Source organism: Syngnathoides biaculeatus, chromosome 17 (assembly GCF_019802595.1).
Source record: "Syngnathoides biaculeatus isolate LvHL_M chromosome 17, ASM1980259v1, whole genome shotgun sequence".
In the NCBI taxonomy this organism is placed as follows: domain Eukaryota; kingdom Metazoa; phylum Chordata; class Actinopteri; order Syngnathiformes; family Syngnathidae; genus Syngnathoides; species Syngnathoides biaculeatus.
Window position 1 is genome coordinate 22268807 of NC_084656.1, and position 27223 is coordinate 22296029.

At 44.3% G+C, this 27223-nt stretch overlaps 9 protein-coding genes across 14 annotated transcripts in view; 2 read left to right on the forward strand and 7 right to left on the reverse strand.

The window, feature by feature from the left end:
- The first annotated feature begins 38 nt into the window (after positions 1 to 38).
- Positions 39 to 3913, forward strand: LOC133490903 (gastrula zinc finger protein XlCGF26.1-like). Its single transcript, XM_061801591.1, has 2 exons — positions 39 to 677; positions 1783 to 3913. Exons 1-2 carry the CDS (start codon positions 554 to 556, stop codon positions 3456 to 3458), a joined length of 1800 nt encoding a protein of 599 aa, XP_061657575.1. The 5' UTR covers positions 39 to 553; the 3' UTR covers positions 3459 to 3913.
- A 655-nt stretch (positions 3914 to 4568) lies between these two features.
- On the forward strand, positions 4569 to 8949 carry LOC133490904 (gastrula zinc finger protein XlCGF26.1-like). Of its 6 annotated transcripts, none has more exons than XM_061801593.1 (5): positions 4569 to 4825; positions 4911 to 4985; positions 5173 to 5273; positions 6439 to 6533; positions 7296 to 8949. In XM_061801593.1, the coding sequence occupies exons 2-5, from the start codon at positions 4962 to 4964 to the stop codon at positions 8669 to 8671; spliced, it is 1596 nt and encodes a 531-aa protein (XP_061657577.1). In that variant the 5' UTR covers positions 4569 to 4825; positions 4911 to 4961; the 3' UTR covers positions 8672 to 8949. The 6 variants fall into 6 exon arrangements, with proteins under 6 accessions (XP_061657577.1, XP_061657576.1, XP_061657578.1 ...); XM_061801592.1 differs by having other exon boundaries at positions 4570 to 4825; positions 4892 to 4985; XM_061801594.1 differs by lacking the exon at positions 4911 to 4985 and having other exon boundaries at positions 4570 to 4825.
- A 1489-nt stretch (positions 8950 to 10438) lies between these two features.
- LOC133490968 (zinc finger protein OZF-like) lies at positions 10439 to 13568 on the reverse strand. The gene is made up of 3 exons (XM_061801723.1): positions 13122 to 13568; positions 11879 to 11923; positions 10439 to 11802 (listed from the first exon to the last, which is right to left on the reverse strand). Exons 1-3 carry the CDS (start codon positions 13231 to 13233, stop codon positions 10721 to 10723), a joined length of 1239 nt encoding a protein of 412 aa, XP_061657707.1. The 5' UTR covers positions 13234 to 13568; the 3' UTR covers positions 10439 to 10720.
- Positions 13569 to 14403: 835 nt separating this feature from the next.
- Positions 14404 to 17276, reverse strand: LOC133490966 (gastrula zinc finger protein XlCGF57.1-like). Its single transcript, XM_061801721.1, has 2 exons — positions 17143 to 17276; positions 14404 to 16159 (listed from the first exon to the last, which is right to left on the reverse strand). Exons 1-2 carry the CDS (start codon positions 17252 to 17254, stop codon positions 14673 to 14675), a joined length of 1599 nt encoding a protein of 532 aa, XP_061657705.1. The 5' UTR covers positions 17255 to 17276; the 3' UTR covers positions 14404 to 14672.
- Positions 17277 to 18399: 1123 nt separating this feature from the next.
- Positions 18400 to 21130, reverse strand: LOC133490967 (oocyte zinc finger protein XlCOF6.1-like). The gene is made up of 2 exons (XM_061801722.1): positions 20660 to 21130; positions 18400 to 19549 (listed from the first exon to the last, which is right to left on the reverse strand). Exons 1-2 carry the CDS (start codon positions 20766 to 20768, stop codon positions 18405 to 18407), a joined length of 1254 nt encoding a protein of 417 aa, XP_061657706.1. The 5' UTR covers positions 20769 to 21130; the 3' UTR covers positions 18400 to 18404.
- Positions 21131 to 21686: 556 nt separating this feature from the next.
- LOC133490714 (histone H2B-like) lies at positions 21687 to 22158 on the reverse strand. Its single transcript, XM_061801131.1, has one exon. The coding sequence runs from the start codon at positions 22107 to 22109 to the stop codon at positions 21732 to 21734; it is 378 nt and encodes a 125-aa protein (XP_061657115.1). The 5' UTR covers positions 22110 to 22158; the 3' UTR covers positions 21687 to 21731.
- A 1815-nt stretch (positions 22159 to 23973) lies between these two features.
- Positions 23974 to 24838, reverse strand: LOC133491240 (histone H2A-like). The gene has a single exon (XM_061802222.1). It carries the CDS (start codon positions 24695 to 24697, stop codon positions 24185 to 24187), a length of 513 nt encoding a protein of 170 aa, XP_061658206.1. The 5' UTR covers positions 24698 to 24838; the 3' UTR covers positions 23974 to 24184.
- A 644-nt stretch (positions 24839 to 25482) lies between these two features.
- The window catches only part of LOC133491242 (histone H3-like), a 3821-nt gene continuing 2080 nt past the window's right edge, over positions 25483 to 27223 (reverse strand). Inside the window, exon 2 of the mRNA XM_061802224.1 lies at positions 25483 to 25981. Coding sequence (XP_061658208.1) covers positions 25525 to 25981 — 457 coding nt within the window. The 3' untranslated portion in view covers positions 25483 to 25524. The remainder of the gene's footprint in view (positions 25982 to 27223) is intronic.
- Positions 26538 to 27223, reverse strand: part of LOC133491241 (histone H2B 1/2-like) — a 793-nt gene continuing 107 nt past the window's right edge. Inside the window, exon 1 of the mRNA XM_061802223.1 lies at positions 26538 to 27223. This exon is cut by the window's right edge and continues 107 nt beyond it. Coding sequence (XP_061658207.1) covers positions 26918 to 27223 — 306 coding nt within the window. The 3' untranslated portion in view covers positions 26538 to 26917.

Genomic DNA, 27223 nt, shown 5'->3' on the forward strand with positions numbered 1-27223 from the left:
CAAATACAAATATAAATGAAAACTACTATGAAGAGAAGGTCTCTTGTATGTAGGTGACTGTTTGCATCACGTGACTAAAACGGGATTCCAGCTCATTTGGGTGCCGTTTGAAGATTTGCGTTGCTACTTCGTGGATTTAAACTCATTTCCATCTCCGTGGCTTCCCTTCGAGTGGCACTTTGTCATGTATTCTCCAAATGAACATTCAAGTCATTCCTTTGGCAAGTTGTCGCCCTTTTTGTGCTGAGCGACGTGAAGTTTGTCCATGTGGGCTTGCCGTGGAGCGCAAGTCTCGCGTACGTGATTTACGCAAGCACACAGACTTCAAGGAATCTTTTAATTCTTCATAAATCAGCACTGAACGGACTGACTGCCACGGCGGGTCCGTCATAATTTCATGGAGTCGAATGTTCGCGTCCGTTTCACTCGGAAGCTTCTCGGCATTTAGCTTAGCTTATCTTAGCTTAGCTGAACTAGCTAGCTGCTAACGGAGCAGATGCGCTGGTTAGCAACGCGCCCCTGAGAACACGTCAAGCGTAAACATCGTGTAAACATGTTCGCGAGAACGACAGATGAAGACGCCGAGGAACTTTGTGGACCCAAAGAGGAGAAAAGGCGTCAACGTGGACGACTCGACGCGCTTTCCAAGTATCCCGAAGCTGCGTCCCATCCAGCGGGTTTGTTGACATTTTTTCCTCACACTTGTCTCATCGGTGCTTTTTTTTCTCGTTTGTTTTCAACAAGATTCCCGCGTTTATTTGATAATGGATTCCTCAACTGGACACTTTGAGACGTTGTTGCCGTCCAAGAACGCGGAGTTCATTTGTGTAGATAAAAAAAAAAAAATAAATAATAATAATAAAAAGACTGGCTGGCGCATACACATCGAGCGGTGTCGATTGGTTGAAGCCAGTTGGCCGCCATCTTGGTACTCCCAAAACGTGTGGATGGCACGGTTTACAGGTTGGATTGTGGCGGGGTTTTGGCATGTAGAACTAAAACTGGTCGTGTGAGTTTGACATTTTTTCAGTTCTGGTAACATGAAGGATTTTTTAATTCGACTTGGTAAGCCAAAAAGGGCCAAGTGTAAAGGAAAGACATAGAACAGTTTATGTCCAATGCCGGCTGCACACTCCTGATCTAGACACAACTTGCATTGCTATCTCAAATTTGAATAACTATGCATTCATAATATCCATCCATTTTCTTTGCCACTTATTCTCACAAGGGTTGCAGGGAGCGCTGGAGCCTATCCCAGCTGTCATGGGGCAGGAGGCGGGGCACACCCTGAACTGGTCGCCAGCCAATCGCAGGGCACATCGAGACAAACAGCCACGCTCAGAATCACACCGATGGGGCAATTTAGAGAGTGTCCAATTAGTGTTGCATGATTTTGGGATGTGGGAGGAAACCGGAATGCCCACCCGGAGAAAACCCACGCAGGCACGGAGGAGAACATGCAAACTCCACAAAGGCGGGGCCGGGATCGAAGCCGGGTCCTCAGAACTGTGAGGCCAACGTTTTACCAGCTGATCCACCGTGACGCCCAGTCATAATAAATTGGATCAAAATTTGGAACCCGTTAGCTATTGTTGCTAATCATGATCTTGAGCTATTAATTTTCCTTTACATGCCTTTACAATTAATGTATTTGCTCTATTTTTCCCCCCATTTCCAGTAAATCTTATTCCACTCCTTCGGCTCACCTAATAACCTCAAATATGATTTAAAAAAATCACTAAAAGTGACTAGAGACTTGCCTTGTCTTTGTGTGTCCCGCAGACGTCAGTGAAAAATATCTTCACGCGTTCGCCGACGTCAAACGGGAGGAGGAAGAGCCGCTCGGCGTCAAAGAGGAAGATGATTTCACGGAGCTGCCGGTGACTTGCGCCGTTTTGAAGAGCGAAGACGACGGGCAGTGCGAGGAACTCAGAGGGGCGGAGCCTCCGAGCAGCAGCTCAGGTCGACGCACGAAAACGGAAGGCGACGCCGACCCCCGTGGACGACCACGAGCGGACGGCCTCTTGGCTCCGATATCCGACAGAGACGACGTGACGTCGCACTCTCTCGACACTGATGAGGATGATGATGAACAGTCAGAAGGCGGTTTGACGCCTCGCACGATCAAACATTGGAAATGTTCCCAGTGCGGGAAAACGTTTGTATCCAAGTCTCTTCTGAAAACACATCTGATACGCCACACTTTAGAGAAACCTTTTGAATGCTCAGATTGTGGCAAAATGTTTTCTCATAAGGGACACTTGAACACGCACACCAGAATCCACACTGGCGAGAAACCTTTTGTCTGCTTGATCTGTGGTCAGAGATTCTCTCAGAAAGGAACCTTAAAAACACACAAAGGAACCCACACGGGAGAGAAGCCATTTGCCTGCTCAGTTTGCGGCCAAAGATTCTCCATAAAGGGAAGCTTAAAAATACACACGAGAACGCACACTGGAGAGAAACCTTTTGCCTGCGCAATTTGTGGGAAACGATTCGCTCATAAGGGAAGCTTGAGATCACACATAAGAACACACACTGGTGAGAAACCTTTTATCTGCTCAGTTTGTGGCCAATCGTTTTCTGAAAAGGTATACTTGGATATTCATAAAAGGAGCCACACCGGCGAGAAACCTTTTGTATGCTCAGTTTGTGGCCAAAGTTTTTCACAGAAGGTACACTTGAGAAGACGCACACGAACGCATACCGGAGAGAAACCTTTTGCCTGCTCAATTTGCGGCCAGAGATTTTCTGAGAAAGGAACTTTAAAAACACACACAAGAACGCACACAGGAGAGAAACCTTTTGCCTGTTCGGTATGTGGTCAAGGATTCTCTTTGAAGGGAAACTTAAGAAGACACACAAGAACGCACGCTGAAGAGAAACCAATTACCTGTTCAGTTAGCAATCAAAGATTATCTCATAAGGAAAGGAAAACAATGGACACTGTTGAGAAACAGTTTACTTGCTCATTTCGTGGGCAAAAGTTTGCTCACAAGGGCAGCTTAACGTCGCACTCCTTTACACACATTGGTGACAAACCTTTTACCTGCCCACTTTGTCATCAAACGTTCTCAACAAAGGGAGTCTTAAATAGACACATTAGAACACACACTGGCGAGAAGCCTTTTGCGTGCTCAGTTTGTGGTCAGGGATTCTCTGAAACGGGAAGTTTGAAAATACATCATAGGACGCACACCGGTGAGAAACCTTTTACCTGCTTGGTTTGTGGTCAAAAGTTCTCTCGACAGGGAACTTTAAAAAACCACACAAGGACCCACACTGGTGAGAAACCCTTTTCCTGCTCGGTTTGCGGTGAAAAATTCTCTCGTAAGGGAACCTTAAAAGTCCACACGAGACAGCACACTGGTGAGAAACCTTTTCCGTGCCCAGATTGTGGTAAAAGATTCTCCCGTAAGGAACAGCTTCAAAAACACAAGTGTGCGGCTCAGAATTGAACAATCAATGCAAATGTGGACAAGTGTTGACTAAGTGACAAAGCGATATATCCATTTTTTTTTCTTCATTTTTTTAAATGATCGTATCTGGTCAATCTTTGGTTGAAATAAACTTTGAATAATCTATAACTCTGAAATACAAAAGTGTTTATGTAATGCCGAATCACTTCAAACCGTGATAGTGACGCAATTAACTTGTATGTCAAAGCGCCACAATTTGCGTCGTGTTCTCGATGGAGAAAAAAATAGCACTTTATTGTATGAAGAAATAAAGAGAATGTCAGGAAATAAATGTCTGAAAGTGGACCGGCGACCCTTCCTCACACGGAATTGCTTGGGCACTCGCGCGACTCATTCAAAGGCGCATCTGAAGATCAGTTTTACCTCCAACTTTGGAATGCAAAAATGGATGAAGAAGCGACGCGTGGTAAATTTAAAAGGGGAAGTCCACTCATTGAAAACAACAATGTATCAGATAGGTCTTGTCATTGGTACTGTACCTTTAAAATAAAGATTTTCATCAGATATCATCTAAGGTTGTTTATATCGGCAATTTATTGTCAGCGCTGATTTCTCGGATTTCTCCTCATCCGATGAAGAAGCAGAAGCATCGGTTGATCGGGAAGACGGACGAATAGGTCCGTGCAGATTTGAACCTGTGGCTGTCAATAATGTTGAATATTCGGGTGCTTCTTCGGAGGGAATGACGCCGAGTCTGACTACTCGGAGGCCTATTCGCGGGACATAAGTGCGTAAACAAAGGCCCCCAGATAGACGAAAAATGACCTGAACTGATCTAAATTATTGTCCAAGAAACTTCCGAGGCATTTGTTTTCAAAGAATTGAAAAAAAATAATCACTTATTGAATTTGCTGCATTTGGGGGTGATATGTGATTAAGTCGGAAGAATTCACAGTTGACCGCTAGAGGGCAGCAAGAATAAGAAGAAGACGAAGAAGCAAAAGGAGAAGAAGAACAAAAGAAGAAGAAGAAAAAGAGGACAAACGTCAAGAAATTTGACAGTCATTAAACGTTACAACCTTCCCTAATGTTTTTTTTTTTTAATGTTTACTCAAAGGAGCAGTTTTTTTGGGGGGGGGCACGATTGTTGATGTAAATGGCTTGATGATTACATTTTGTGTTTGGGGAAAAACGGGATTTTTTTTTTTTGTTTGTTATTTTTTGTTTTTGTTTTTTTTTTAAAATTGGCGTCTTTATCACTCTCTGTCCCTTCCGTCGTCATGCTGAAAATGGTATAAAATATGATAATACAACGTGGTTTACGTCGCGAGTTACGTCATTAATCTTGAAATCAAGGCGCGTCGGCGCACAGGTGTGGTCAAAAGTCTCGGTTGCAACTGTTGCAGGTGGGCGATTATTTAAAAAAAAAAATCTCAAAGCAGTCATATTTTCCCTCATTTCTGCATTGACAGATATATTATGAACTCGTAGCTCGTAGGCGCACCCGCCACAGACAGTTTTAGTTCATTGTTGTCGCCTAAAATGTTGAGACTCGAGAGCAAATCGGTGAGTTTGTTCACTTCTGTGTGTTAGCATGCTAACAGCTAACCTTAGCTGTTAACTGTGTAGCGTTGTAATTATAGAAAATGAGATTATTTTGAATATTGAATGTACGTATGAGCAGTAGAGGTAATAATAGATTTCGTGTAGTCATATTTACACTATTAGTTCCAACTAGTCCCGTTCCCTACAGACAATGTTCCTTCCCAAAAATGATGATGATGACTGCAAAGTACCCAAAAGCGGCTTTCATACTGAAGACGCTTTGAGCCCCTGCAACATTTCTTCTGAACGGTAGGAGGCGCGGTCGCCTGTTTCCCCTTACACCGTTCCAAATTCTAGATAATTGTGGTTTGAATTTATATATTTCGCGGGATATATATATATATTGTGGTTCGAGCAATATTTAATACTAAAATGTCTGCCTTTATGTGGTAATTCGGCTGTCATTTTGTGGGGGATGCATTTGGGCACATGGAGAACAAAAAATGTTGTTTCCACACCGTTTCATACACAATATTTCCATCAATTTTTGTCACTCCTAAACGACGAGGACAGGACTGGTTTGGGATTAACCAATCAAAATCGTTTTTGCATCAGAAAAATTGGAGAGTAACTACTTGTGTTTGTATGTATGTTATGTTATGTTATGTTTAATGCACACAAGGTGTACATTTTGTGGTGATGGTGATCATTTATCCACACAAACTGTGACTCACGGCGAATGTGTGACGTATTATTTACTCGACGTCTCCGTGTAATGACGTCAAAACGGATGTCTTATATTTCCCAAACATTCCTACGTCTCTCTCTCTCTCTCTCTCGATTGCTTCTTTTTAGGAAAGTCGTTCACGTAACATATTTTACCCTTCCCTTTCTGGCGCTTGCCTGTTAAAATGTTATCTTTCAAATGAAAAGTAAATCCCTCACGGGATTCCCTTTTAAATAGTGCACAGGTTCTACAGTTTACGACAGGATTTGCTGTTCCACAGTTAATGTATTTGTTACGTTATTGTAATTGTGACATAACGCAGCATTAGCCACAATTACAATAAATGCATTGCTACTGCCATAAACTGAAGACGCGGGACATGTGGTGTACTTAATTTTGGCTTGGTTAGCTTTCCGTAGTTTGCTATCAAAATGGCTGACCTTTTGCACATGCGCAATACAAATCAGAGTCGCCCGTTCCTTGACTAATATCTCTCTGGAAAAAAAAAAAAAAACCCCAACAACAACAACAACAAAAACAACAACCTGGTAGCACTGAACCAGTGCGTCCATAATTGGGTTTTTGGGAGCAAAATCTCAATCTTGAGCTCCCCGTGTACGGTTGGACTCGTTTGGGTGCGCGTTGAAGCTTCTCGGCCTTGCTTAGCTTGGCTTAGTTTAGCTTAGCTAAGGAGGCAGACGCCTTTGTCATCGGATTGGCGCAAAGTCTTGCGAAAATGTTTGCAAGAACGACGGCAAACTCCGAGGAGGAACTTTGTGGAAAGCAAGAGAGCGAGCGTCAAGCTGTCTTCCAGAATCTTCGAGCGTCGCCGCACGCAGCAGGTTTGTTCACTTTTTCGCTCTCACAATACTTTCTGTTTGTACAGGATTTTGGATTTTTATTTATTTTGTGTGTGTCCTCTCCTGGGCACGATATGACGTTAGAAGTGATATAAACATCATTAAGTGATGTAGACCCAATTCTACATTTCGAGTTTTGATATAAAAGGGTTGTGGCTGTCGCTGCTTATCAAAGTGTAAACAGTTGTATTTATTTTGCATGACTTGTTTTTTTTTTGTTTTTTTTTTTTTTTATCCCCATGGCGTGCAAGGTTATTATTTGAGTGTGTTTGCAAAACTAGTTGACTGACCATGAGGTCATACGAGGTGAAATCCCTCTGCAATATTTAGGGGCAGTAAAAAAAAAAAAAAAAAAATGTATTTAACTCCTCAAATGCTGCGGAGGGAAAAAAATTTCAACATGGTCCTCGTGTGCAAAGCATCACGCACATCTTGCCCCGCTACCTCAGACGCCCTCATATCACTGATCAGAAGTAGTATTAAAATCATATTTACAGCTGAAAAACTCGTTATAGAGAACAGTAAGATGTTTGTATTTCGATAAACAAAGGACTCCCCCTGTAGTTTTTTACGACAGCGGACCAGGACCCGCCCAGAATGAGTCCGTGTTCCGCTATTAGGCCGCCCGACCCACATGGTGACAATCACTGCTTTGTGTAATACATTTTTATGATGAGACTCAGTTATTGTTATTATTTTGCTTGCCATGTTGTATAACCACGTTTGTTTTCTCGTGTCCTGCAGACGTCAGTGAAAATCGTCTCGGTTCCGGGCAGCAGGAGCCAGAATCTCCCCACGTTAAAGAGGAGCAGGCGCATCCTCCCCAAATGAAAAAGGAGTTCGACTCCTCGCACATTAAAGACGAGATCACGGAGTTTCCGTTGACGACGGACTTTATGAAGAGCGAAGATGAAGGTCAAGATGAGGACCACAGAGGGGCGGAGTCTCCGGGCATCAGCGCAAAAGGCGACGGTGACCGTGGCGGAGAATCACAAACTGACAACCTCTTGGCGCCGATATCAGAGAGTGACAACATGGCGTCAAACTCTTCGGACAACGATGATGTGTCTGACGGCGATATGACATTCCAGACAGATAAAAAGCGCTGGAAATGTTCCGTATGTGGGGGGACCTTTGTCTACAAGTGTATTTTGAAAAGGCACATGATACGCCACACCGGAGAGAAACCTTTTGCCTGCTTGGAATGTGGCAAAGCATTCTCGCACAAGGGACACTTGAACGCGCACGTGAGAATCCACACCGGGGAGAAACCTTTTGCCTGCACACAATGTGACAAAACTTTCTCTTGTAAGGGACACTTAAGAACACACACAAAAACACACATGGGGGAGAAACCTTTTGCCTGCTCAGTTTGTGGCCAAAGATTCTCAAGAAAGGAAAACCTCAAAACGCACACTGTCAGACACACCGGCGAGAAGCCTTTTGTCTGCTCATTTTGCGGTCAGCGATTCGCTAGAAAGGAAACGTTAAAAACGCACACCAGTATTCACACCGGAGAGAAGCCTTTGGTCTGCTCCGTGTGCGGTCAGAGATTCTCCACGAAGGAATACTTGAAAATACACACACGGGCCCACACCGGTGAGAAACCTTTTGTCTGCTCAGTTTGCGGTCAAAGGTTCTCTCAGAAGGTGAACTTGAGAACGCACCGAAGAACGCACACCGGCGAGAAGCCTTTTCCCTGCTCAGTGTGCGGTCAAAGATTCTCGCGAAAGGAAACCTTAAAAACGCACACCAGAACGCACACCGGCGAGAAACCTTTTGCCTGTTCAATTTGTGGTCAAAAGTTTTCTGTGAAGGAATATTTAAAAAAACACACGAGAGGCCACACCGGCGAGAAACCTTTTGCCTGCTCGATATGCGGTCAAAGATTCTCACGAAAGGAAAACTTAAAGACGCACATTGGCACGCACACGGGTGAGAAACCGTTTTCCTGCTCAGGTTGCGGTAAAAGATTCACCCGACAGCACACCTTAAACGCGCACACGAGAAGCAACATCGGCCAGAAGCAGTTTGCTTGCGCCGGTTGCGGCCAAAGTTTCTCCTGTAAGGATGGGATGAAAAAACACAAATGTGCTGGTGAGAATAGCAGTAATCAATAAACATTTAAATGATATTTCAATGTTTAATATTGAAGTCAGATACTATGACACTAAATGCTGAATGTTTTCTATGTACTTCTATTCTGTGTAGCTCGTTGTGTTTACTTCCTGCAAGTGTTAGCACTTGCGCTGAAGCGTGGAAAGCAACGTGTCCCGATTTGTCGCTGTCAAATAAGTGAACGATTGATTGCTTGATGCAAATCTACTGTAAAGAAACGTAGCAATAAGACGGAAATGTATACAAGTGTTGCTGAATAAAATCTAACTCTTCAAACGGTTTTCAGTTGACTTGGACTTGATTTACCGGCAACACGGTTCAGCTGGAAAGCGTTGGCCTCACAGTTCTGAGTTCCCGGGTTCGATCTCGGACTGCGTATTCTCCCCGTGCCTGTGTGGGTTTCCTCCCACGTCCCAAAAATATGCGACAATAATTGGACACTCTAAAATTGCCCCTTGGTGTGATTGTGAGTGCGGCTGTTTGTCTCCGTGTGCCCTGCGAATGGCTGGCGACCAGTTCAAGGGCGTACCCCGCCTCCTGCCCGTTGGCAGCTGGAATTGGCCCCAGCACTCCCCGTGACCCTTGTGAGGATAAGCGGCTAAGAAAATGGATGGATGGACTTGATTATTCAAATATTTGTTGCGGTGTAAAATTAAGACAAATAGTATAGTCGTGAAAATGTTTGTCTGCATGAGAGGAAGAAATATGTCTTTCAGTTCGACGTGTGTTTTTAAGAAATGTATTTGCGTGGTAATGGGAGTGGGGGTAAAAAAGAATTCAGGAAGGCATCATCTTGAGTCTCGTCACTTTTTTTTCCCTCCCCGTCACAGCAGTCCACAATATTGTATTATCTTATGACGTCTTGTATGGCTGGGTAACGCTAGTATTCGGGCTCCCCGTCACCCTTGTGAGGATAAGCGGCTAAGGAAATGGACGGGTGGAATTGATTTACCCTATTGAAATGACATATTTCGTGTAGAATTTCCCACCATATTTGTTGCTGTGTAAAATTAAGACAAATAGTAGTACAGTCGTGAAAATGTCTCCATGAAAGGAAGAAATATGTCTTTCAGTTCGATGTGTGATTTTAAGATATCTTGTAACTCAGTAATGATAGGTGGGGGGGGGTGTTAAAAGAATAAAGTGAGAATTCTGCAGTATTCAGGAAGTTATCATCTTGAGTCTCGTCGCTGTCATAGAAGTCACAATATTGTGTTATTATTATGACGTCTTGCCAGCCTGGGTAACGCAAGTATTCGGCCTCAGACACAATACTTTCCCTCCCCCCCTCGATGAAGAGTCCGTAGTATCAGTAATATACCTACGGTAGTGTACTTTTCCAGGATGCGGTCGGAAAGGGACGTTGCCAGAATCGACGTGTTCATGTTTCAGGGCAAATCGCACAAAATGATGAAACAACACAAATGTCTTCCTTGAACTGAAAACGATAATGCAACATCCTGCCAAACATTATCGATGGAATAATCCTGATGCTTTTCTTGTTTAAGTCATCATTGATACATCTGCACTCCCCCACACCCCTTTTACCCCCCCTTTTAAATCATATGAGCAGTTTCTGCTTTATGAAAATTTTTCATTATTACATTTTTATTACACAACATGCGTCGTAAATAATTCTTCCCGCCTTAGTCCTGAACCGACTGCAGCCCCGACGTAGTCTGTCCATCCATCCGGGGCCGTAACTCTCACTCAATGTCTTCCGTATTATTGATTTATTTTATACAAATCGAGTCAATATCACAGTTTGAAGAGTTGTATTTTATTTAGAATGCCAAACCTTTTCCACCTTTCCACAAATTGTCAGCTTCTACACAATTTATTTCAATCGTTCCCGAACAGCATTCGACGCGAGGATCACAAAAACAGCGGACAAACGAGGTGCATCGGTTTTACTGTTTTAGCACAAGCGCTAATCCTGAATAAACGCCGGAGAGGGTTTTTGTAAACCCCCGCAAGAATTCGAGACTAAATCAATGCCTTAGTTAAACATGAAACAGCTTCTTTTGCATTTCCAGCTTGATTGGTCGCTGTTATTTTAATGAAAACACTTTTTTCTCAACCTGACCGTTATGAGCGTCTCTTTCCCCACCGCCGCCTGTGTGGGTTTTTTTGTGTATATTTAAGTTTCCCTTTTGGGAAAATCTCTGGCCACAAACTGAACAGGCAAAAGGCTTCTCACCAGTGTGTATTCGCGTGTGTTTGACCAAGGTTCCCTTTTCAGAGAATCTTTGTCCGCAAAACGAGCAGGAAAAAGGTTTCTCACCAGTGTGGGATCTTGTGTGTATAGTTAAGCTTCCCTTTTGAGAGAATCCTTGACCGCACGTTGTGCAAGCAAAAGGTTTCTCTCCATTGTGCGTTCTTGTGTGCGTTTTCAAGTTTGCCCTTTCGGAGAATCTTTGCCCGCAAACTACACAGGCAAAAGGTTTCTCACCAGTGTGTGTTCTCGTGTGTGTTTTTAAGCTTACCTGTGTGGAGAAGCTTTGACTACAAACTAAGCAGGAAAAGGGTTTCTCTCCTGTGTGTATTCGTAAGTGCGTACTCAAGTTCCCGTTCTGAGAGAATCTTTGGCCGCAAAATGAGCAGGCGAAAGGTTTCTCACCGGTGTGTGTTTTTGTGTGCGTTCTTAAGTGTCCCTTGTGAGAGAATCTTTTCCCGCAAACCGAGCAGACAAACGGTTTCTCTCCGGTGTGACAGATCATGTGCGTTTTCAAAAGAGACTTGTAGACGAACGTTTTAAGACACTGAGGACATTTCCAGCGTCTGTTGTCGGCGCGAGATGTCCGATCTTCTTCAGAATGTTCGTCGTCGTCAGTGTGAGGAGAGTTTGACGCCGCGTCGTCACTATCTGACAGCGGAGCCATGAGGCCCTCTCCTCGTGGTCCTCCATCGTCTTCTGTTTTTATGTGTTGACTTGAGGTGATGCTCGGAGCCGCCGCCCCGCTCCTCTCCTCAAACTGACCTTGGTCTTCACTCTTGAGCGGGACAACAGTCACCGTCAACCCCGTGATGACAGCCTCCTCTTTGATGTGAGCCTCGTCCTCCGACTGCTCCTCTTTGATCCGAGCAGACCCCGGCTCCCGTTGCTCAGGGCGAAGATTTTTTTCACCGGCGTCTGCGGGACACGACACGTCGTCGCAACTAGCGGGAAGGAACGGCACGATTTCTCTCGTGTCTCCGCTGTAGCTTACCTGAAGGCGACTGACTGTGATGGAGGGCGTCACACGGCCTTTGTCCTGGATGGAGGAGGGGAAAAAAATGTTGAAATGAAATAAAAAGATGCCCTGCGATTGGCTGGCAACCAGTTCAGGGTGTGCCCCGCCTCCTGCTCGTTAACAGCTGGGATAGGCTCCAGCACTCCCCCGCGACCCTTGTGAGGATAAGCAGCTAAGAAAATGGATGGATGGATGAATGGATAAACGTCACGCTCGTTCATCCGGGTACTTGACCGCCATTGTTGCAGACGAGCAGTCAGCTGTCCGTCGTCGTCACGCCAGATTTTTGTCGCGTCTACGGATGTGGAAATCGCGGAAACAGAGACATTTGATAGCCATTTTTTTTCCCGTGTTCCAAAGATTAGATTGCACGAAGGAGACAATACAATGGAGCTATCGAAAGAAAAAAAAAAAGCTTTCAGATCCTTTGAAAGTACGTCGTCGTGGAGAATATCTGGATCGATATCTGTGCATATCTAGCTTTGGCGACGTCATTAAAAGTGAATTAAAACAGGCAGAAAACATCCACCGCTCGTGGCTTACACGTGGGTCTGTGGTCGTTGCCACGGTGTTGACGTCCGCAACGCCTAGCTTGTCTGTAGAAATGGCGGCGATTCGATTGAGGGTGCGTTTTTATCACGTGATCGCAACCCAAGGATAAAAAGAGAACATCGAAAAGCAGGAAACAAGTAGTAGCAACATATTTCACACAACACACTTGAACATACTGGGTGGTGACACAAGTCGCACAATCAGAAGCAAAAAACTTTTTTTTTTCTATATGCTAGCCTACTTTTCCACAAAATACAAACACAAACCTGGATTTTCTCTTCTCGATCGTCACAAAGCAGTTTTCAGTCGTTTAAACAAGATGTTAACTATATAAAAGAATGTAATAAAGAAAATTTTAAAAAGCAGCATGCAGGGGCAAAAATAAAAAGCAAATATAATTATAAAAAAGCCTGGCAAGTTGAATAAAACGTTTTTCACAACATTATCCACAACTCTCAGATCACAAGTTGTGAAAGGCTGAAATCGGACCACACGATCGAGATGGGAGGACACAAAAGAGCCATGCACATTTTTTTTTTTAATTGATCACGTTATAATGCACTGAACGTCGGACTGCAGTGCGTGCATGTGAATTCCATCAGAGAAATAATATAAGACAAATATTTTTAAAACTGACCAAACAAACGGGTGCAAAAACTGCCCAAACCTGCATCGAGAGGAGTCTTAAAAACTGCGTCCAACAGTTGAACTTTTCGCTCCTCGCCGTCTTTTGTTCCGCTGAGTTCCTCCTCGCGCTCTCCTGTCGGTCTTGCTAACATGTTCGCACAAAAAAAAAAAAAAAAAAAGTCACCAGTTTACTTCACTCACTTTATTTGGTCCGAGCGATGTGCGGAGTCCAAACGCGTCTCCATATGTTAGCGGTTAGCAAGCTAAGCTAAGATAAGCCAGGCCGAGAAAAGTTTACGCGGACACAAAGATTCAATTCATAATTTTATACGCCGATAAATTAGTGATGGATGCACGGAATCGATGCTTCAGTGGGTTCTGTTGCTAATTCGGGAAGAAGAACATTCAGTAAAGTGTGGGCGCGTAAATAAACCGGACGCGGAAGTACAGCGACGACAGATGTACGGCAAGGCCACTTGGACAAACTTCGGAACAAACACGGAAGTTGCCTTAATCCCTCCCCCCAAAAAAAAGTACAGTACGTTGTGAAAACTTCGTTTAAAAAGGAAAAAAAATAATATATACTTTAATACATTAAAATATTTTTTGTGTTTGCATAATTATTATAAGCATTTACATTTTGATCAAATTTTATTAGGTTTTCTCGTTTTTTTAGAATTACATTCTGTGGATCAAATGCCATTGCAGGTCTCTTATGGCTCACTGGCCTGAGAGTGCCCAACCTTGGCAACCTTTGTTAGGGTTTCAAAACAGGGGAACAGTTTCAAAGTTGTACTAATCCATCCGTTTTGTGCGCCGCTTTTCCTCATGCGGGGTTGCTGGCACCAGTCCCAGCTGTCACCGGGCAGGAGGCGGGGTACACCCTGAACTGGTCGCCAGCCAATCGCAGGGCACGGGGAGACTGACAACAGTCAAATTCAAAATCACACCTAGGGGCAATTTAGAGTGTCTGATTACTGTTGCATGATTTTGGGATTTGGGAGGAAACCGGAGCTCCCACCCGGAGAAAAGCCACGCAGGCACGGGGAGAACATGCAAACTCCACACGGGCGGGTCTGGGATTGAACCCGGGTCCTCCCAACTGGGAGGCCAACCCTTTACCAGCTGAGCCACTGTGCCGCTACCATTGAATATATATAATACCTTATTAAAAACAGAGGTTATTATGTCTTTCCTATAGCTTGACAACAAACAAACGGCTAATGCTAGTCCAGAAGTGTTTACATTAAATGCTGACGTTGCCGTGCCATCCTTTTCATTTTTATGTACACATTTTATCAAAGAAATCTTGCTTTGAAGAATTGTATTTTTTATTCAGGATCACGTTCACAATTTTCCACCGCGTTGCAAAGATTACAAGTTCTTTCACAGTCTTTATCAATCAATCGTCAGTTACTTGAATTGGACATCACGAAAACATTGAACAAACCCAGAATTTTAAGGCCGGTAGAATAAAAGAAGATAGATGAAAAAAAAAAAAAATACAAGAATACACAAATGTTAATTAAATAACGCTACTGTTATAATCATTAGCTTCAATATTGAAGATTTAAAACATGTCCATAAAGCTTCATTTATCTCTGCCATTCTCACCAGGACAAATGTGCCTTTTAACCTGATCCTTGCGAGAGAAACTTTGGCCACAAACCGAACAGGCCGTGTGCGTTTTCGTGTGCGCTCTGAACGTTTCCTTCCTCGGAAATCTCTTGCCGCACACCGAGCAGGCGTAAGGTTTCTCGCCGCTGTGCGCTTTCGTGTGCCGCTTTAAGTTCCCCTGATGAGAGAATCTTTTGCCGCAGACCGGGCAAGCAAAAGGTTTCTCGCCGGTGTGCGTTCTCGTGTGCGCTTTGAAGTACCTCCGCGAGGAGAATCTCTTGCCGCACACCGAGCAGGCAAAAGGTTTTTCTCCCGTGTGCGTCGTCGTGTGCGTCGTCAGCGTGCGCCTCTCGGCAAATCTTTGGCCGCAAACTAAACAGGCAAAGGGTTTCTCACCCGTGTGGGTCCTTGTGTGTGTTTTTAAGTTTGCCCGTGTCGAGAAGCTTTTCCCGCAATCCAAGCAGGCGAACGGTTTTTCTCCAGTGTGCGTTAACATGTGCGTCGTCAAAGTGCGGCTCTCGGCGAACCTTTGTCCGCACACTGAGCAAGGATAAGGTTTCTCTCCGGTGTGTATCCTCGTGTGTATTCTTAAATTCCCTTTTACGGAGAATCGCTGGTCGCAAAATGGGCAGGCAAAGGGTTTTTCTCCCGTGTGTGTCCTTGTGTGAGATATTAAGTGCGCCTTTTGAATAAATCGTCGACCGCAAAACGAGCAGACGAAAGATTTCTCGCCGGTGTGTGTTTTTGTGTGATTCGTCAAGGTGTGTCTGTACGCGAAACTTAACCCGCAAATGGAGCAGGCGAAAGTTTTCTTTCCGCTGTGTGACATGGTGTGTCTCTTCAAGCTTCCCTTTCGAGAAAATCTTTGGCCGCAAACTGAGCAGGCGAACGCTTTCTTTCCCGTGTGCGATATGGCGTGTCTCTGCAAGCTTCCCTTTTGGGAGAATCTTTGGCCGCACTCGGAGCAGGCAAAAGGTTTTTCTCCGGTGTGGACCATCATGTGCATTTTCCATAGAGACTTGTAAGCAAACGTTTTCGCGCACTGAGAACATTTCCAGCGTTTGTTGCCGGCGTGATGTGTCGTATCGCCTTCGGACTGTTCGTCATCATCGTCGTCGTCGTCATCATCAGTGTCAGGAGAGTGTGACGTCAAGTCGTCACTGTCGGATATTGGAGCCAAGAGGCTGTCTGCTTGTGATCCTCCTCCGTCACTTTCCGTTTTCACGCGTTGACTTGAGCTGCCGCTCGGAGGCTGCGCCCCTCTGTTCTCCTCATATTGACCGTCATCTTCACTCTTCAAAAGGACACAAGTCACCGGAAACTCTGTGAAATCTTCCTCCTCCTTAACGTAGACGCTCTCCTGTTCCTCCTCTTTAATGTTGGCCTCATTTTTGATGCGACGGGGCTCTTCGTCCTCCTCGGACTTGTGCCGCTCACGACGAGGATGTTTTTCACTGACCTCTGCGGGACACATGAAACACACGCACGTGGCTCGGTCAATTTAAGCCTGTTGTGACTTTGGTGTCGTACAATATATTACCGAACCAAGTGTGATTTAACTTGATGGGTTACGGAGAGAGAAAAAAAAAAAAAAAAAAACGTAAAATATTGTTTGGCGCTCTTAGTTCAGGTGTCACAAATAATTTGAACAAAATCTCTTGGGACGGGGCGGTTCGGTCGTTCAGATGGTAAAGCGTTGGCCTCACAGTTCTGAAGTCCCGGATTTGATCCCGGACCTGCCTGTGTGGAGTTTGCATGTTGTCCCCGTGCCTGCGTGGGTTTCCTCCCACACTCCAAAAACATGCAACATGAATTGGGCACTCGAAATTGCCACTCGGTGTGATTGTGAGTGCGATCGGTTGTTCGTTCCTATGTGCCCTGCGATTGGCTGGCAACCAGTTCAGGGTGTACAGTTCATTTTGTAGCGCTACCTAATAATTTTATACAGATAAGTAAAGCAAAACAAATCCTATACAAGTATTTATTTTGTTTCTTGATCACAGTGCAGTATACTAAATGTATTTGCCCAGTAAAATGCAATCAACGTGGCAAAAATCCAGCTTTTATGTATCATCCTATTCGCCAGCTAAGTGCAAAAATAATCAGTTATTCATCAATTATCAAGGTAATCATTCGTGGCAGCCTTCGTTATAAGATGTTTACATATCTTGAAATGTGTTTTAAGCAACGAAAAGGAGATGGAATAAGAAAATATCTATTAATAAAAATAAATACCACTGATTTCACCTGGCATGACCAAATGTGGAGCAAAAAAAGCAAGAATCTTGCACATTTGGGGGGAAACAAGTCATGTCGATTAAGTAAAATTTGATAATGCAACATTAGCCACAACTATTTCAAGGCTAGACGTCTGAAATGTTGCCTGGACAAAAAAAAAATTAAACAAATATTGACGAAAGAAGTGAGAATAAAGTAACCCTAACCAGCTCGTGGGTTGATGAAAGCAGCGTCCACAAGTTGACGTTGTCGCTCCTTCTCGTCCTCATCTTCACTAAATTCCTCCTCCTCGCACTTTGCTGTCGTCCTCGCAAACATTTTCACACGACAATAACAACAACAACAACAAAAATGTTCGCCGACACTTTCACAACAAACGCGCGTCCTTTGTTAGCAGCTAGCAAGCTAGCAAGCTAAGACAACATCAGCGAGGCCAAAAAAGCTTCAAAGTGGGCCGGACGAGATTAACCGGACACAAAGATTGTATAAAATGTGTTTTAGTCCGTTAAAGTAAGGATGGACATCCTATAATCTAGGTGTGCGTGCGTTCTGTACTATTTCGGAAATAATAATTGAGTGAAGCTCGTGCGCTAAAGCAAAAATGAATGCGGAGGTATGACCATGACGTCACAGGTACGGCGACGCCACTTGGACAAACTTCGTGTCACCGACCCAAAAAAACAACCGACCAGACCAAAACCTCGAAAACAGAAACCTCAACATAGAATATTTACTGGATTTAGTCGTTTGGAGAAAGACTGAAAGACAAAGTGTAGTTTTAACCCTCCCTTAAATCTTTAAGCGTTATGTTATGACTACATAAAAATAAAAAGTCATACTTGGCCTGTTCGAGGTGTTTATGACAACCACTTTGTGTACGTGTGTGTGTGTTTTTTTTTGTCATACTTGGAACGCAAAGATATTTCTGATATGATTAGAAGTGCCCAAATTGAATAACTGTTATTGATCAGTACGACCACACTACTGGACACTTTATATTCCTTAATGACTGTCTATTCTGTTATTATTAACGTCCTAAATGCACATTTTATTATCGTGACATGTTTCCGGTAGCACTGGAGTCGCTCCAGCTAGCTGAGACAAATTCCCTATGGTTGATATATATCGATGTGATTCTTTTCCGGAATCATACAGTTTAAAAATTAACTATTATTCCAAAATATATTCGATATACACATTTATCACATCTCACAAAGAGCCAAGGTTTCTCCGCAGCCCATTTCAGTCATAACTTAGTCGATTTGGATATCACAAAACGTAGGAAAATCCAGATAGATTCAAATTCTCAATACGAGGCTTTTAAGAAGGTACAAACAATATTAGATATAATACAACAATGTCAATTCTTTCAAGTCAGTGTCAAAAGCTACAACTTTCAACATTCAAAACCAAACCTTTGATTTAAATTTCATCGATCTTTGACCACAAACTAAACGGCCATTGTTTTTCAAGGATCGGTCGTAATGTTGTGCGCTCTGGCGTGCCGCTTCAAGTTTCCTTTTTGAGAGAATCTCTTGCCACAATCTGAGCAGGCGAAAGGCTTCTCTCCGGTGTGCGTCCTCGTGTGGGTGGTCAAAGTGCGCCGCTCGGAGAATCGCTGCCCGCAAGCCAAGCAGGGGAAAGGTTTCTCGCCGGTGTGCGTTCTCACGTGCGTTTTTAAATTTGCGCTCGTAGAGAAGCTTTTGTCACAGTTCAAGCAGGCAAACGGTTTCTCTCCGGTGTGCGTCCTCGAGTGCGTCGTCAAAACGCGGCTCTCGGAGAACCGTTGACCGCACACCGAGCAGGAAAAGGGTTTCTCGCCGGTGTGCGTTCTTGTGTGTATCCTTAAATTTCCTTTGGTTGAGAATCGCTGCTGGCAAAAGGAGCAGGAGTACGGTTTCTCTCCCGTGTGCGTCCTGGTGTGCGACATCAAGTGTACTTTTTGAAAGAATCTTCGGCCGCAAAGGGAACACGCAAAGGGTTTGTCGCCGGTGTGAGTCAATGCGTGCAACTTGACGTATCCCTTTGTTGAGAACCTTTTGCCGCAATCTGAGCAGGCAAAACGTTTCTCGCCCGTGTGCGTTCTGACGTGTCTTCGCAAGTATCGCTTCTGGGAGAATCTTTGATCGCAAGTCGAGCAGGCGAACGGTTTTTCTCCGCTGTGGAAAACCAGGTGGGTTTTCAAAAGGTACTTGTAGGCGAAAGTCTCCCCGCACTGAGAACACTTCCAGGGTTTGTCGACGGCGGGACCTTCGGACGCGTCATCGGCGTCAGGAGAGTGCGAAGTTACGTCGTCGCTATCGGATATCGGGGCCAGAAGGTGGTCCGCTGGTGGTCCACCACGGGGGTCTCCGTCGCTTTCAGTTTTCACGTGTTGACTTGCGCTGCCGCTCGGAGGCTCCGCCCCTCCTTTCTCCTCATACTGACCTTCATCTTCACTCTTCAAGAAGACACCAGTCAGTGGAAACGCCGTGAAATCTTCCTCCCGTTTAACGTACGCGGATTCTTGCGCCTCCTCTTTAACGTGAAGCGACGCCGAGTCTTCTTCCTCTTTCCAGTCACGGCGGGATTCTGCCGCCCGCCGCTCACCACAGAGATATTCTCCGCTGCCGTCTGCAGGATGCAAGAAGGCAAACGCGCGCGTGGTAGCGCAAAGAAGTGATAGAACAGTTAAGAAAAGAAAATGTGCACAACAAAAAGTGGATTTAAAAAAAAAAAAGTATTTTGTTCTTAGAAGCATCCGAAGAACAGCGACCGTTGAAAGTCAATAACAAACTAAGCTAACAACGGACCTTTCCGATGCCGATCTTAAGCGCCGCCCCCTTAGCCATGTCGCACAAGCTTTCAAAATAGCGATTGAACAGAACATGTTTGAAGCGGATAACCCTCTATCGCGTATTCCAGATGACATCGGGGTACGTTTTTGGCCAAATGCGTCGGACTTGTCTCCAGAGAGGTCTCGACGATTTCACGTGAGGATATGTACACGGAATTAAGATTTTGGACAGAGTTTTAGGCTTTGGAAAAGGAATCAAGCGGGCCCCTTGTAAGCTCGCAGGATATCATTTTCTTCATAACATGAACTTTTCCAAGCGCACGCTACTGGCAACTGTCATTACTTGTGGGGCAATACGGCGAGATGGGCGTGTTAAGACAATGCGGCCATCTGATTGGCCATTATTGTACAAGTTATTGACAGGTCGGAAAGGTCTATTGTTGTGACTTTCGGCTTGTCCCGCCAGGACTCGTATTGACTTTTTGTCGTGAAGTCCAGCTTCCTCGGCTTCTGGCTGTAGAACAACCTAGATCTTAAATGTGTCAATGCATATGTCCGTCATCAGATTTTTATTTACAGTGGGGGGTGGGGGGGTCCTTTTCTCACCCCCCCCCTCCCCTCATAAAGACGGGGACAGTTTTTAGATTAGCTGGTTCCACAGTCTGAGCTCATCTCGAGATGCTCTACCACCCACGCAACACTTTTTTTTTTTTTTAAACACTGAGTGGTGGTTTTGAATATTTTTCGCCCTAATATATAAGTTAAGTGAGTTACATTTGTTTGCAAACAAAATTAATATGAGAGAGCGGAACAACACTTTCACGGTATTGTACACTAATACGTCAACCCAGATCCGGATGATGATCACATTTAAATTAAAAATCCACACTAATATTTGTGATGACTTAAACTTACAGAACACACAAGTGAGTAAAAAGTGTCCAAACCTGCTCGTTGTAACTCAGCTCGAGGGTTTTGGAGTAGACTTTGTCGCTCGTTCTCCTCTTTTGTTCCAAAAAGTTCCTGCTCGTACTTTGCTGTCGTCCCCGCAAACATTTTGGAGTATCGCGACACTTTGCGATTCTACCAAAATACCGTAATTTTAGCGATGTGACGGAAACAAAGCCGGCTCCTTTGTGAGCGGCGAGCATGCTAAACTAAGCTAGGCTAGCTAGGCTAAGCGAAGCCGGAAGAAGTACCGAGACGACTTTAACCGGGCACCGAAATTACATTGAATTTTATTTCAGCAGAGTAGTCATGGACGCGCTGTGCCAAGGCTTCAATTGAGAAAAAATGAATTTTGTGAGGGGCTTCTGATGACGTGTACGGAAGCAAGTGTCACGAGGGAGATGTACGGCAACTCCGCTTGGACAAATAAGTGTCACCAGCACGAGCGCCTTGAAGTAAATGTAAAATAAATATTGTATATATATATTACCCCTAAATTCTGTGCATCACAAAAATGAAGGAAATAGATGAAAAAAACTGTTTCCAAAGCAAAGTATGGACTTTGAATGTCGAGAACAGAAGATAGCTTTAAATAAATAAAAAAAAATGCTCCAAAACGTCAATTTTTTTGTCTATTTTTTTTTTTTTTAAACAAACTCAGGTATTGCATTTCCAATAGAAAACTTTTGTTTGTTTTTACAGGAGACGAGTAGATTTAAAAAATGCGCCAATACGCTATATAGAATTAAAAAAAAAAAATGCATATCGGGAATCTGTATGGTTTGTATTACAGATAACGCCATTTGAAAACCGAACATTATTGTTGTAACTTTTATTAAACAATATAAGTCTTGTCACTTTAATGAATTAATGAACTCCAAACGCATCTCGTACAGGGTAATTCCATTTTGCGCTTTAAGTAATTTTAGTCGTTGTGGTGATATTACTTGACTTCGATTAATTAAAAAGTTGCTTCGGAAATAAAAGACTGAACACGGAACTTTCCCCTCATAAAAGACAAAGTGGGTGGCTCTTAAAAGAGCCGTTGGTTTGGGACGAATCCGGACGGGCTCACTTGGAGCTGGTGTACTTGGTGACGGCCTTGGTGCCCTCGGACACGGCGTGCTTGGCCAGCTCGCCGGGGAGGAGGAGGCGGACGGCGGTCTGGATCTCCCTGGACGTGATGGTGGAGCGCTTGTTGTAGTGCGCCAGGCGGGAGGCCTCGGAGGCGATGCGCTCGAAGATGTCGTTGACGAACGAGTTCATGATGCTCATGGCCTTGGACGAGATGCCGGTGTCCGGGTGGACCTGCTTCAGGACCTTGTACACGTAGATGGCGTAGCTCTCCTTCCTTCCCCTCTTTCGCTTGCCCTTGCCGGGCTTGCTGGCGGTCTTGGTGACCGCTTTCTTGGATCCCTTCTTGGGGGCGGACTTGGCTGGCTCAGGCATGGCTTCTTGCGCTTGATGCCGCGGCTGTTTGGAGTGAGGTTGACGGAGCCAGCGTCGGTGGTCTTATAGGGGGCGAGCGCGCGACGAGCGCTGTGCCGGCGCCGCTCTCTGATTGGCTGGAATCACCCCACGCCATCTTACCTTTGATGGCGTTCAACAGCGCATTAGAAGTCGATACATTTCTTGATTCTATGACTTGGGCTGTATGATGTCCTTCTTAAATGTCCGCATTCTCAATTATTTAACGATTAATATCTTCAAAATCACTCAAGTGTAAATTCAACGGACACTTTATATTATATATTCGTGTCGTGTCCACTTTAAAAAAATTTAAACGATGTTTGTACTTTTGACCTGTTTCCGTTCTATCGTGATTACGCAGTCCGACACAACTATTAATCAGTATTATTGCACATTTTATGCGGGATAATTCGAGTGAAATTAGCCAATTTGTCTTATATCATTACAAAAAAATGAGAAAATTAGCAATGTTTTAATAGACCTATGGGTTGTATGTTGCAGTTTTTTTTTAAATACCATTTAGCAAAAATGACAACTAAAAACCGCTGCACTATTCCAATTATCAGAATGAATACAATATATGAGCGGGCCCGGGATTTGTACCGCCGTCCTCAGGACTGGGAGGCCGACGCTGTAACCAGACGCTCTACTGTTGTTTAAATGGAGGGAAAAGTGCAAAACACCACCATCTATTGGAGAAGTAAAGAACTGCACGTGTTGGTTGCCATTCAACCTTTTCCTTCGATTTTTATTATTTTCCGGAATCCATTGAAAGATGAAAATATTACTCAACATTTTCAAAATGTTTATTGTCACGATCGAGGAAGGTTCAAGAAGCACACAATTCAGGGGGAAAAAAAAACACGACCACGACTCAAGTTGAAAAGTATTTTCATAGGAAATAATCTAGAATGATTAGAGAAGTGCCAGTAAGAAGAAATCATGAAGATCTTATTTTGCATGGTTGTATCTCATTACATTTTTTGTCTCCATAGAAACACACTAATCATAATTCCTTATTTGTGAGTAACTTGCTGGTACCAACGCTGTAAGCCAGGATGTCCAAACTATGACCTGTGGGCCATTTGAGGCCATCTGTCCATTTTGTACCGTCCCGAAGCAAACATTTTAACATAGTCGGCATTGTGACTAATTGTAATAGTTCAGCTTTAATAAACATTAAAATAAACTTTACAATTAATATATTTTATTATGGCGACAAAATCCGTTTCAGAAGCAAGAATGTGCCTCATTAAAGTCTCTTTTGACAAGATTTGGTGACTTTTCATCCACATTTATTGTGGAGTTTGCAAATGTGGAAATATGATTCTGTTGCTCCCTCAGTTTCGGGCCACTTGGCTCTTTTCACATGGGAAACAGAACCAAAGTCCAGAACTCCTAAACTAGTTGCCTTTACCACAGATGTTGGGTAGAATATATTATATATATAAATTTTTAACATAACTACCCGATTCAAATACTACACAATATTTGTTTTCCTGATGGCACAGGTGTGGTAAAGTGTTGGCCTCACAGTTCTGAGGACCCGGGTTCAATCCCGGCCCCGCCTGTGTGGAGTTTGCTTGTTCTGCGTGGATTTTCTCCAGTTTCCTCCCACATTCCAAAACCATGCAACATTAACTGGACACACTGAATTGGCCCAAGGTGTGATTGTGACTGCGGCTGTGTGTCTCTGTGTGCCTTGTGATTGGCCAGAGACCACTTGAGGGTGTGCCCTGCCTCCTGCCTGTTGACAGCTGTGATAGGCTCCAGCACTCCCCGCAACCCTCGTGAGGATAAGCAGCAGAGAAAATAGATTTTTTTTTTTTAATGTAGCAATTAGATCAATGTTGATGAGCATAATTCCCCCTTTTGTAGTTTGCCACTTCAGGTTCAAGCAGCGTTGCAAAGGCTTTTCCCTGTACCCAAATACATATTTTGTAGTTATGATAGTTTCACGATTGTTTAAAGTAATAGTTAGTCAATAGTTGCTCTTTTGCGGATAGTGTGTGGCTCTTAAAAGAGCCGTTTTTGGAGTTGCTGGTGGAGGAAGTTTACTTCGCTTTGCCGGCTTTCTCGGTCTTCTTCGGCAACAGGACCGCCTGGATGTTGGGCAGAACCCCGCCCTGTGCGATGGTGACCCCGCCGAGGAGCTTGTTGAGCTCCTCGTCGTTGCGGACGGCCAGCTGCAAGTGACGAGGGATGATTCGGGTCTTCTTGTTGTCGCGGGCGGCGTTGCCGGCCAGCTCCAGGATCTCGGCGGTCAGATACTCGAGCACCGCCGCCAAGTAGACGGGGGCGCCGGCACCGACTCGCTGAGCATAATTTCCTCTACGGAGCAGTCTGTGGACACGACCGACTGGAAACTGAAGCCCGGCTCTGGATGAGCGAGTCTTGGACTTTGCTCGGGCTTTAGCGGATTTTCCACGACCTGACATTATTATTATTATTATTTTTTTTTTATTTTTTATTATTTTTTTTTTTTTATCACTAGTTAATTTCTCACTGCGGTAATACAGCGACTCCGGAGTATTTATACATACCGTCGCTATTGTCTGATTGGTCATCTTGTGCGGGAAAACGGTTGCCCAATCAAACACGAGTTACTGTTGCCCCTCCTCTATTTTCGCGTTTGGGCCATTTTGAATGTCATCTCAAACTATTCCTTATATGATCAGCTTGAAAGTGCATTAAATATATATTTAACCCCTAACCCATTCGTCTGTTTAAACTTTATAATTGGACATTTCTTTCTTCTGTAAACGGTATGAAAAATGAATACAACCATGTCGTTTATGATAATAGGATGTTGGTACTAGGAGGTCATTGCAGTGGAAAATCTGAGAGTAATTCAAATAACGGGACTATGTCGAGATAGATATACAGAAAATTAGTCAATTCAAAGTTTATTTGGGACATGGCCTCAGTCAATCTTCATACAATATTTAAATCTTGGAAAATTTTCAGAAGTAGGGACAAGAATCAGCTTGTTTTTCTACTGGATTGAGCAGTTTACGGATTTGTCAGTATAATTATATCAATTTGCAGGATATTCGTAAAGTTTTAGTTCTTTTGATCATGTAATTAATCCTCTTTGGGTTCTGGGGGCACAGATGGTTTCGTGTGATTTTTTTTTTTTTTTTTTTTGTGAAAGTTGCTACTTGCATCTGCCTAAATGATAAAAATGAAGACAAGCAGTCTTCCACATTGTTCATATTTGCCAATTCTATGACTGGCTAGGCGTGCATTTTGAAACTGAAAAGTATTTTTTGAGTCATGTGGCGCTTCTCAAAATGACGATTCGGTGGCAACTGAGTGAGACGTGGAGAAATGTGCAGTTTAGATTGAGATGTGGTGGCTCTTAAAAGAGCCGTTGTGGTCGCGCGGCGGCCGCTTAAGCCCTTTCTCCGCGGATCCTGCGGGCCAGCTGGATGTCTTTGGGCATGATGGTGACCCGCTTGGCGTGGATGGCGCACAGGTTGGTGTCCTCGAACAGGCCGACCAGGTACGCCTCGCTGGACTCCTGCAGGGCCATGACGGCCGAGCTCTGGAAGCGCAGGTCGGTCTTGAAGTCTTGGGCGATCTCCCTGACCAGACGCTGGAAGGGAAGCTTGCGGATGAGCAGCTCGGTGGACTTCTGGTAGCGGCGGATCTCGCGGAGGGCCACCGTGCCGGGTCTGTAGCGGTGAGGCTTCTTGACGCCGCCCGTGGCCGGGGCGCTCTTGCGGGCGGCCTTGGTGGCCAGCTGCTTCCTGGGGGCTTTGCCGCCGGTGGATTTACGAGCAGTCTGCTTGGTTCTTGCCATTTTGTCAACGTTGTAGCGATGATCCAGAAATTGGGCGGGCAGCCGCTTTTAAACACGGGACACTGCAACCATTGGAGCGTTGTGGAAAAGCCCGCGCAAAAGCTGCTCAATGATTGGATAACGTCAATTTAAATTTGCCCAATCACCACCAAGCATAAACATATGACGAAATGTTCCGGAAGTCGATGGAATAAAGGAAATCAGTATAACGTGACTTGGAAGACGATATAGATCATATTTTGCCCATGTAAACAACAGTGTCCCACGATGAGTGAAAATGTGAGAAGGAAAAAATTGTCGAAGTATTTTTGTTCACAAAAATCGTAGCCAACGTGTGTGTTAAAAAACAATCCATTGTTTATTGTCAGTCTTGTGAAGTTTTACCAAAAAAATTTGAGGCAGCGTTAGATACTTATAAAAAAAAAAAAGAACGTATGCTTAAATCATGTGAGAATACATCAATTCGATACATTTACAATTAACATTCTAGGCTGATTTTTTTTTTCGTAGGTAAAGTAAGCCAACAAGTGGCTTTTTTTTTAAGTTTGAAATTAAATGTAGCTAAATGTTTTTATTTTAACAGAGCTGCATCGCGACACGTATTTCGCTTTCATCCAAGCTCTTTATTGGATGAACAAAAGTGTAGTCACGGACAATTTCATAAAGTGCAGATATGTGAGAATGGGCCCAAATATCGTATGAAATAAAATGTGCACACTAACGATTTTCAAACAAAACTTGAACAAGTGTAGTGTAGGGAGTCAAAATAATTTGTAGTCCACAATGCGCCGAGGAAGGATTTTATCTTTCCACGGTCAATTTAATTTTGCTGCCATCAGCCGGCGTCGCGTTCTGGTGTAGGACAGTGTAAATATATTATTAAATAATGATTGACCACACAATTAAAGTAAAGGAATACTCTTTGGAAGCAGTGGGTGGCTCTTAAAAGAGCCGTTTTCTTAGAGCAAACCCGGTTGCGGATTTACTTGGAGCTGGTGTACTTGGTGACGGCCTTGGTGCCCTCGGACACGGCGTGCTTGGCCAGCTCGCCGGGGAGGAGGAGGCGGACGGCGGTCTGGATCTCCCTGGACGTGATGGTGGAGCGCTTGTTGTAGTGCGCCAGGCGGGAGGCCTCGGAGGCGATGCGCTCGAAGATGTCGTTGACGAACGAGTTCATGATGCTCATGGCCTTGGACGAGATGCCGGTGTCCGGGTGGACCTGCTTCAGGACCTTGTACACGTAGATGGCGTAGCTCTCCTTCCTTCCCCTCTTTCGCTTGCCCTTGCC

What these genes read in the sequence shown, in the direction of transcription:
- LOC133490903 (XM_061801591.1), top strand. Translation starts at nt 554, where the DNA reads ATGTTCGCGAGAACGACAGATGAAGACGCCGAGGAACTTTGTGGACCC. An exon ending in AGCTGCGTCCCATCCAGCGG is followed by an intron (nt 678 to 1,782) that starts GTTTGTTGACAT and finishes TGTGTCCCGCAG; the next exon opens with ACGTCAGTGAAAAATATCTT.
- LOC133490904 (XM_061801593.1), top strand. Translation starts at nt 4,962, where the DNA reads ATGTTGAGACTCGAGAGCAAATCG. An exon ending in TGAGACTCGAGAGCAAATCG is followed by an intron (nt 4,986 to 5,172) that starts GTGAGTTTGTTC and finishes CGTTCCCTACAG; the next exon opens with ACAATGTTCCTTCCCAAAAA. An exon ending in TGCAACATTTCTTCTGAACG is followed by an intron (nt 5,274 to 6,438) that starts GTAGGAGGCGCG and finishes AATGTTTGCAAG; the next exon opens with AACGACGGCAAACTCCGAGG.
- LOC133490968 (XM_061801723.1), bottom strand. Translation starts at nt 13,233, where the DNA reads ATGTTAGCAAGACCGACAGGAGAGCGCGAGGAGGAACTCAGCGGAACA. An exon ending in TAAGACTCCTCTCGATGCAG is followed by an intron (nt 11,924 to 13,121) that starts GTTTGGGCAGTT and finishes TCCTCCATCCAG; the next exon opens with GACAAAGGCCGTGTGACGCC. An exon ending in TCACAGTCAGTCGCCTTCAG is followed by an intron (nt 11,803 to 11,878) that starts GTAAGCTACAGC and finishes CGTGTCCCGCAG; the next exon opens with ACGCCGGTGAAAAAAATCTT.
- LOC133490966 (XM_061801721.1), bottom strand. Translation starts at nt 17,254, where the DNA reads ATGTTTGCGAGGACGACAGCAAAGTGCGAGGAGGAGGAATTTAGTGAA. An exon ending in TTTCATCAACCCACGAGCTG is followed by an intron (nt 16,160 to 17,142) that starts GTTAGGGTTACT and finishes TGTGTCCCGCAG; the next exon opens with AGGTCAGTGAAAAACATCCT.
- LOC133490967 (XM_061801722.1), bottom strand. Translation starts at nt 20,768, where the DNA reads ATGTTTGCGGGGACGACAGCAAAGTACGAGCAGGAACTTTTTGGAACA. An exon ending in AGCTGAGTTACAACGAGCAG is followed by an intron (nt 19,550 to 20,659) that starts GTTTGGACACTT and finishes TGCATCCTGCAG; the next exon opens with ACGGCAGCGGAGAATATCTC.
- LOC133490714 (XM_061801131.1), bottom strand. Translation starts at nt 22,109, where the DNA reads ATGCCTGAGCCAGCCAAGTCCGCCCCCAAGAAGGGATCCAAGAAAGCG.
- LOC133491240 (XM_061802222.1), bottom strand. Translation starts at nt 24,697, where the DNA reads ATGACCAATCAGACAATAGCGACGGTATGTATAAATACTCCGGAGTCG.